The sequence below is a fragment of the Cornus florida genome, unplaced genomic scaffold (genome assembly GCF_030987335.1).
Source record: "Cornus florida cultivar Cherokee Brave unplaced genomic scaffold, ASM3098733v1 CherokeeBrave_3.0.0_Hap2_Chr04, whole genome shotgun sequence".
NCBI classification, from domain to species: Eukaryota; Viridiplantae; Streptophyta; class Magnoliopsida; order Cornales; family Cornaceae; genus Cornus; species Cornus florida.
Window position 1 is genome coordinate 8801174 of NW_026775574.1, and position 8331 is coordinate 8809504.

The 8331-nt window shown below is 35.9% G+C and overlaps 1 protein-coding gene and 1 non-coding gene across 2 annotated transcripts; both read left to right on the plus strand.

Annotated features, from left to right (window-relative positions):
* The first annotated feature begins 2584 nt into the window (after window positions 1-2584).
* Window positions 2585-3981, plus strand: LOC132302694 (S-adenosylmethionine decarboxylase proenzyme-like). The gene has a single exon (XM_059799612.1). It carries the CDS (start codon window positions 2727-2729, stop codon window positions 3801-3803), a length of 1077 nt encoding a protein of 358 aa, XP_059655595.1. The 5' UTR covers window positions 2585-2726; the 3' UTR covers window positions 3804-3981.
* Window positions 3982-7067: 3086 nt separating this feature from the next.
* Window positions 7068-7139, plus strand: TRNAH-GUG (transfer RNA histidin (anticodon GUG)). Its single transcript has one exon. It is a non-coding gene; the product is annotated as a tRNA-His (tRNA).
* Window positions 7140-8331: the final 1192 nt, after the last annotated feature.

Here is an 8331-nt window from a genome sequence, read left to right on the forward strand (position 1 = left end):
GTACTTAATTTTCAGTTTTATCAAACAAAAGCGGCAAGAGCGGATCCAGGAACCAGGAATTGTTAATGGGTGGGTTAATATTTCTTTAGGTGGACTAATACGCGTAATACATTTTTTTTTTTTTTTTTTTTGAGCTGGCCTAAAATTGCCTATAGTAATTTTTTTTTTTTTTGGATCTCAAGCCCACCAAATCCACTGGTCTTTCATATTATATTATTGCAGTAATTGTTAAATTATAAAACAATAATCAAATTTATATTTTTCTGTTGTAGACTTGTAGTATATACTTAAATTATACTTATACATTATGCTATGTAAATGCCTGAATCCTACATTTTTTTTTTTTTTTGGTATCAGTGTATTTGCATTGTATATTTTGGCTTAGCTAAGTATTTCTAAAAAAAAAAAAACCTCATTTAATTAGGTTTTTATGAGAACAACTTTATGTTTTTCAAGTTTATTAGAGAATTGAAATTCTAAAAACAGAAACCAGTTCATTTGTTTAGTTGTTCTTTTTTGAAAAGTAAATTAGAAAATTTACAGGTGTCTTTGTTGATTTATTTTGGAAAATGTCTTCAAAATGAAAATAAGTTTTTAAAAATTGAACTCTTTTTTTCTTTTTCCTTTTCCTTTTTCATAAATTCTGGTGGACAATTTAGTCATTTTACAATGCGAAAGAGGAAATTTGGGCGAAAGTAGGCTATAATCGTAATTTAATTGAAAGCCGGTGGCAAATTGTGGGCTGGCAAAGGCAATCTCCTGTGTATATAAGTTGATTTTACGCTCATTATTATTGGAACAAAAATTAACAAGAAGCTCCTTGGTGGCTATTATCGGTGTTTTTTCTTGATTTCTAGGGTTTGTTGAAAGCTGATCGCGTTCGTTTGCAGATTGTTTTCTCCATTACAAATTTGATATCTGTAAGTCTTGTGCCGTTGTTATGATTTTTTTGTTGAATGGAAAGCCCCATGTTAGGTTCTTTTTAGATTTGTTGTTGTTTATACTCGTTTTATGTATTTTGTCCAATGAATATCGGACAAGTACTTTTCTTTTTGAAATAGTACATGATGATTTTTGATATATGGACTGCTTCGTGGATCAATTCAGGGTTTTTGGTTTTGGAATTTCCAAAATTGAAATCTTTATGCTGTTTGCTGAATTCGAATTTCAGATTTTTGATTTGTTAGATATACAATCTGATTAATCAATTATCTACTCCTTTTTGTTGAATGAAAGCCTCATGTTAGGTTCTTCTTAGATTTGTTGTTGTTTTTACTTTGTCTTGTGCATTTTTTCATTGGACTAGGGCTTTTATTTTTGATATATTATATGATGATTTTTGATAAATGGGATCTTTCGTTGATGGCTTTTTGGGTTTGGAGTTTTTAAAATTGAAATCTTTATGCTGTTTGCGGGATTGTCTAATTTCAGATTTTTATTTGTTAGATAATCTGATTAATCAATTATTTACTCTTATGCAATTGATTTTTACTCTCTTTTTCAATATTATAATTGTTATTGTATTTTGTTTAAAGTCATAGCTGATTTTTGCACAAACATAAAGGTATATATGTGTGTCTATATACACCTCGTGTATATACATATGCTATCTATGTATTTATATAAGCACATAATTGATTTATTGATTTCTGTAAGCTTGTCAAAGAATTAGGTTATGCTAAAATGGATTTCTTTCGGGTATGGCATGTAGGTTCCATTGTGGATGTTTGGTTATAAAATATGTGTGTGTTTCAGATCAACTACAGAGTTGTATATGCAGTTAGATAAGCTTTGCAATTTCTGATATAAAATTCAAGTTCTTTAAATAAATACATTTATGTATTCTTGATGAGCATTAAGTGGTCATGTTGCCATAATTCTGGAACTCTTTTGATTACTTCATTGCTATTGTTTAGATTATCGAATGTTGCCTCAATCATAATGATGATACTTGTGTCCATAACATGAAAGAAGATGCTTATTCTTAGGGAGTTGTTATCTTTATCATTTATTCTCATACCATTTGTTATTAATATACTTATTATATATTCTTTTTTCTTCTTTATGTTTAAAGCCAGGTGTTATATGTTTTTATGTTTCAGTTTTTTGCTTACTATAATTGTATTGAATGTATGTATGTTTTGTTATTCATATAATATTTGTTTGCTAAGAAGTAGCCGTGGTATGGTATGCTATTCTGATTCTAATAAACTTGTGGTTTTCTTTCATTTATTTTATTTGTGCTATTGTTATTGCATTAGGGTGTATTCTGATTCTATCATTTTGTTTTATGGATTTATCAGGCATGAGTGAATGATCTAATGGAATCTAAAGGTGGAAAGAAGTCCAGTAGTAAATCCTTATTCTATGAAGCTCCCCTTGGATACAGCATTGAAGACGTTCGACCCAGTGGTGGAATCAAGAAATTCAAATCAGCTGCATACTCCAACGTAAGTTTTTGTATAATAGCATACTTAAATCATGCTACTAATACGTTGTTAGTCATTAAGGACCTGACAGTACTAACATCATGCTTTTATTTTTCCCATTTGCAGTGCGCTCGCAAACCATCCTGATATTCCAACATCAGCTTCCTGACCACGTTTGTTGTTAGCGTGGTTAATAAACTGTTATTGCTTTAGTTTTGTACCTTACTTCCCTTTCCTTCTTCTATAGACCGTTTTCTCGCTTTCTTCCTTTGTGACTGATTATCTCTTTTAGTCGGCATGGCCATGGCAGTCTCTGCAATCGGATTTGAGGGTTACGAAAAGAGGCTTGAAATTTCGTTTCATGAGCCAAGCATCTTTGCTGATCCCGAGGGAAAGGGTCTACGAACTCTTTCCAAAGCTCAGTTGGATGAGATTCTTGAACCTGCTGAGTGCACTATCGTTTCATCTTTGTCAAATGACTATGTTGATTCTTATGTCCTCTCTGAGTCAAGCCTCTTTGTTTACCCGTACAAAATCATTATCAAAACCTGCGGGACAACAAAATTGCTTCTGTCAATCCCACCCATCCTGAAGCTGGCCGATGCTCTTTCACTCACTGTACAATCTGTGAGGTATACCCGAGGGACATTCATTTTTCCTGGAGCTCAGTCCTATCCTCATCGTAACTTCTCTGAAGAAGTCGCTCTCCTTGATAGCTATTTTGGGAAGCTTGGTTCAGGCAGCAGTGCTTATGTAATGGGCAGTTTCGACAAACTGCAGAAATGGCATGTGTACAGTGCTTCTGCTGGATCTGTATGTTCCCCTGGCCCTGTTTACACACTTGAGATGTGTATGACTGGTTTGGACCGAGAGAAATCTTCTGTTTTTTTCAAAAGCCAATCCGTCACAGCAGCTGTGATGACCAGTGCTTCTGGTATAAGGAAGATACTTCCAAATTCAGACATTTGTGATTTTGAGTTCGATCCTTGTGGTTATTCTATGAATTCTATCGAAGGGCCTGCAATTTCTACCATTCATGTTACTCCCGAAGATGGTTTCAGTTATGCGAGCTTTGAAGCAGTTGGATATAATCCAAAAGTTGTGAACCTAAACCAGCTGGTCGAGAGTGTGTTAGCATGTTTCCTACCAAGCGAATTCTCCGTAGCTGTGCATGCCGATGTTACTGCTAAGCTGCTTGAGCGGACATGTTCGCTGGATGTAAATGGCTATTGTCTTCAAGAGAAGAGCCCTGAAGAGCTTGGAATGTGTGGTGCAATTGTCTACCAGAAGTTTGTCAAGACTTCAGGCTGTGGATCTCCTAGATCTGTTCTGAAAAGCTGTTGGAAAGTAGAGGACGAAGAAGTAATGTATTAGTTTTAAGGGTGCTTTATTAGTATGCGGTGTGTATCCAATTACGTCTTCTCTAGTCTATAATAAGTTGGGTTCTATATCCAAACACGTTATGTCAGTTGGGTTTTATGTCCCAACTTTGGATTTGGTCAGCTGTTTTGTGTTTAAACAGAAACTTATTAACGTGGTTATATTTGTGTTACCTATTGTTGTCTTTGTGCTTGTTTTTCTTACTACTATGGTTTGTTTCTGCATATCTGATTTTGTGTGTGTGCGCGCGCGTGTGAATTTTGGTTCTGGTGGGCAACACCCTTGTGGGGTTGGACCATTGGGGATGATATTTCCCATCAGCTTGGAAAAAATTTCCAAAGTTTTGGTAGAAATACACCAATTGGCATGTGAAAATGTGAATGTTAGCGTGGAGTTGGAGTTTTGTGGCCTCTACCATGTATTTATATTGTGTTGGCGTTGTCCGGCTGGCTTGGGCAAGTGCAGTTAAGAGTCCTATGGAATAAAGGAACCTCACATGGACTTTTTGAAACATTAAATCAGATCAAATTAGACCAATAATTTGGTTTGAGTCCTATGAAATATGGAACCTTTTATAAATGACTCGGTTAAGATTTGATGTTCTACAAAATCAAATTGAACCGAACTGTCTACAAAATCAAATCGAATCGAACTGTTTATAAATTGTATATGTATTTATATATTTTGTATTATATAAATATTAGAATAATAAGATTAGCCTTTTAAGCACTCAACTATATATCATAATATATAATATAAAAAATATTAAATATAATATATATTTTTTATTTTACACACACACATTTATATATATATATATATTATATTATATTATATTATAAAAAAAGCCTAGAACCGTGAACCGAACCGAGCCAAACTATTTTCTCACGATTTAGTGCGGTTTGGTTCCATTGGTTTCACGGTTCGGTTCAGTTTCATTTTTTATGGAACCGTTAGAAATAGTTTGGTTACAAAATATTCTCAATTTGGTCCAACCCGAACTGTGTGTAACCCTAATGTTGGGCCGTTAGCAAATAATATTGCCTAAAGTGAGTGACATAAATGCAGATTTTATGATAGGTCTACAAGAAGTATAAGAACTATAGAATTATAAATGATCACATTAAGGAGATGGTTGGACTAATATAAATTGGAAATAAAATGAGATAAAATTATTTAACATTGTTTAGACATGCGCATAAAAGATTTTTAGGCTTGTCGGTTAGAAAAAGTGACATTGAGGATAATATTGGAGGAAGGAGAAGACTAAGGTTAATGCGGTGAGAGTAATATTAGGAAAAAAGGAAGACTAAAGTTAATGCAAGTAGAAGTTACTAAAGAGAAGCTATTTCTTTGGAAAGCTCCTACTAAGATGGGAAATTCCCCGAGAAAGCTGCTAGTACCAGGTGAACACATAGGGTTATGATAGCATATCAATTGATTAAGGGTATGACTTTAAATAGAGTGGAATGTAAATATAAGGACATGCTTGGTTTGTAATTCTGAAAATAGTTCTCAATAACTTAGAAAACAGAAAATTGTTCTCAAAGAACAATCTTTTATGCTGCATTTGGTGTGCAGGAATGGAATGGAATGGAATGCCCATTCCAGCCATTTCTTTGTTTGGTATGTAATTGAAAGTGGGAATGGCCATTTCATTAGAATGAAAATCTATTCCACAACAAAACCTATGTAATGGCCATTTCATTTCCAAGAATTTTTTTTAAAAAATCAACATCCCCAAAATCCCTCGTGTTCCAAGTTCAAAAACAACAATTACTTTCCACCATAACCACTTCCGCCTTTCATCACCACCACTATTACCACCACCACCGCCACTATTACCACCACCACCGCCACCGACTTTCACCATTGCCCACCTTTTTCCACCACCGCTTCTTGTCACCCCATTCCCACCACCTCCATCGCCTTTCACCACCGCCACCGCCACCGCCACTGCCATCACCTTTCACCCCCACCCCCACCGCCATTGCCTTTCACCATAGCCACCGTCTTCCACCGTCACTGCCTTTCATCACCACTACCACCTTCCACCACCGCCACCGTCTTCCATCGCCACTACCTTCTACCGCCTTACACCACCATCACCACCACCACCGTCGCCTCCACCACCTTCAACCACCACCACCACCGGCATCGCTTTCCACCACCTTCCATCACCACCGCCGCCACCGCCACCGCCACTGCCACCGCCTTCCACCATCGCCACCACCATCGCCACCTCCATTATCTTCCACCACCACCACCACTATCACCTCCATTGACTTCTACCACTGCCACATTTACCACTATCTCCTTCTACCACAATCACCACACTACTGCCACCGCCTTCCACCAACACCAATGCCGCCTTCCACCACCGCTGTCGCCGTCTTCCACCATTGTCACCACCACTGCTTTCCAACACCATCACCTACACCACTATTATTTTCCACCTCCACCACCATCCATCACCGCTACTGCCGCCATTTATTTTTAATTTTTTTTAGAGAATGTCATTTTGTTAATTTAATTTATTTGTTACTAAGAGAAATATTTTGGAGAATTCAATTTAAAATTTATTCCATTCACCAACTACCGCCACCGCCACCGCCACCGCCTTCCACCACCACCGCCACCAGCTTCCACCACCACCGCCGCCACTGCCTTCCACCACTGCCACCACTTTCCACCATCACCACTACCACCTCCACTGACTTCCACCACCACAACAATCACCTCCATTGGCTTCCACCACCGCCACCTACACTACTACCGCTTTCCACCTCCACCACCATCATCACCACACCCGCCACTGCCACCATTTATTTTAAATTTTTTTTAGAGAATGTCATTTGTTAATTTAATTTATTTGTTAGTAAGAGGGATATTTTGGAAAATTGAATTTGAAATTTATTCAATTTTAAATTTTAAATTGGTCCAACCAAATACTAGAATGATTATTATCATTCAATTCCTACATATTTCATATTTACAACCAAACAATAGAAGCAAACACAACATTATAGTTATTTAAAAATATGCATTTTTATAACTGAGTTTTCAGAAAATTAAACCAAGTAAAGCTTTTTATTCTCAATTTTTTTAAAATTAAAAATTATTTTCATAATTAGAAACCAAACAGATCATGAGATTTATGTGGTGGATTCCAAATGATTGATATTTGAGATTAATGGTGACGAACAAGCTAAGAAATTATAAATTTTTATATGCTATTAGAAAAAGTAGAATCAAATTGTGGCTGTAGTTTAGTGGTTAGAATTCTACGTTGTGGCCGTAGAGACCTGGGCTCGAATCCCAGCAGCCACATTTAAGAGATCTTGTATACATCTTTTTTTCGGTTCTATTGGCATTCCTTCTCTGTTTAGTGCTCATTCAATAATTCTATATATATAAAAAATGAATTCCATGTCAAATGTTACCAAGTATGTTTTGAACTAATACTTGTATTTAAATTATGGGAACTAGAATATGTTTTGAACTACTACTTACATTTAAATAACGATTTTTTCATATTATCTGGTCTGATTTTTAATTTGCATTTCTTGTACCCAAATTCTCATTATTTAAATAATGAGAATTAGGTACTTGGCCTTTAGTTGGACTAAATACGATGTAGTTTAGTGATATCTCCCTTAACCTTTCAAAAAAATAAAAAGTGAGAATTTAAGTTCTCGCTTCCTAAATCTCACAATATTATAAACTTAGTTTTACATTGAGGGTTGAATTTGGAGTAAAAAAATATCACTCGGAACTTAATTTAACTTTTTTTTTTTTCCTAATTGGGTACTCACGGAATTTTTCGATTTTGCGAGGGCATTTTAGTCTTTTCTTGTATTGCGTGCCGGACACCACGGGGTGTGCAGGGTGTGTCTGAGAGTTGGTTTGGGCATTTCATTGAGTTTAGGATTCTTGAAAATGCATTGGTTACCATTTCGACATTTTTTTCGTTTTTTGGGTCGGACGGTCCCGGGTGGGATCCGTTACCGAAATTGTTACGTACGGGGGTTTTGGTTGAGTTCATTTGCATCACATCTATTTTTTATTTATTATGTTTCATGTGGATGTGATTTAGTGTGTGTGCATATACGTGTGTGGTGGTAAATGAATAATAATAAAAAAAAACGTCAAAAAGATTTTGGTGGGACCCACCACTAATTCCATTAAATGGTCAAGAGACCACATTTGGTCTCCATTTCTTCTCTCTCCCGTAAGCTCTCTCTTTCCCTTCTCTTTTTCTTTTTCTTTTCTTTTCAATTCTCAAATCTCAATTAATCTCTAACCGTTAGGAGATTTTTGGTACCGTTTGCGGCAAAACGGAGAGCTCGGTGAGATCTACAAGTTGATGTAAGCAATTCATCATTTGGTGCACCATAGGAATTTCGAGCCTAGGGCTTGGATTTGAGGATTTTTCTTTACTTTGAGGTAGGGGTGTTTAATTCACAACTTCTTAGATTTTTGTGAGTTATTTTGTGTAAATTGTTGCCTAGTATGCTTTAAT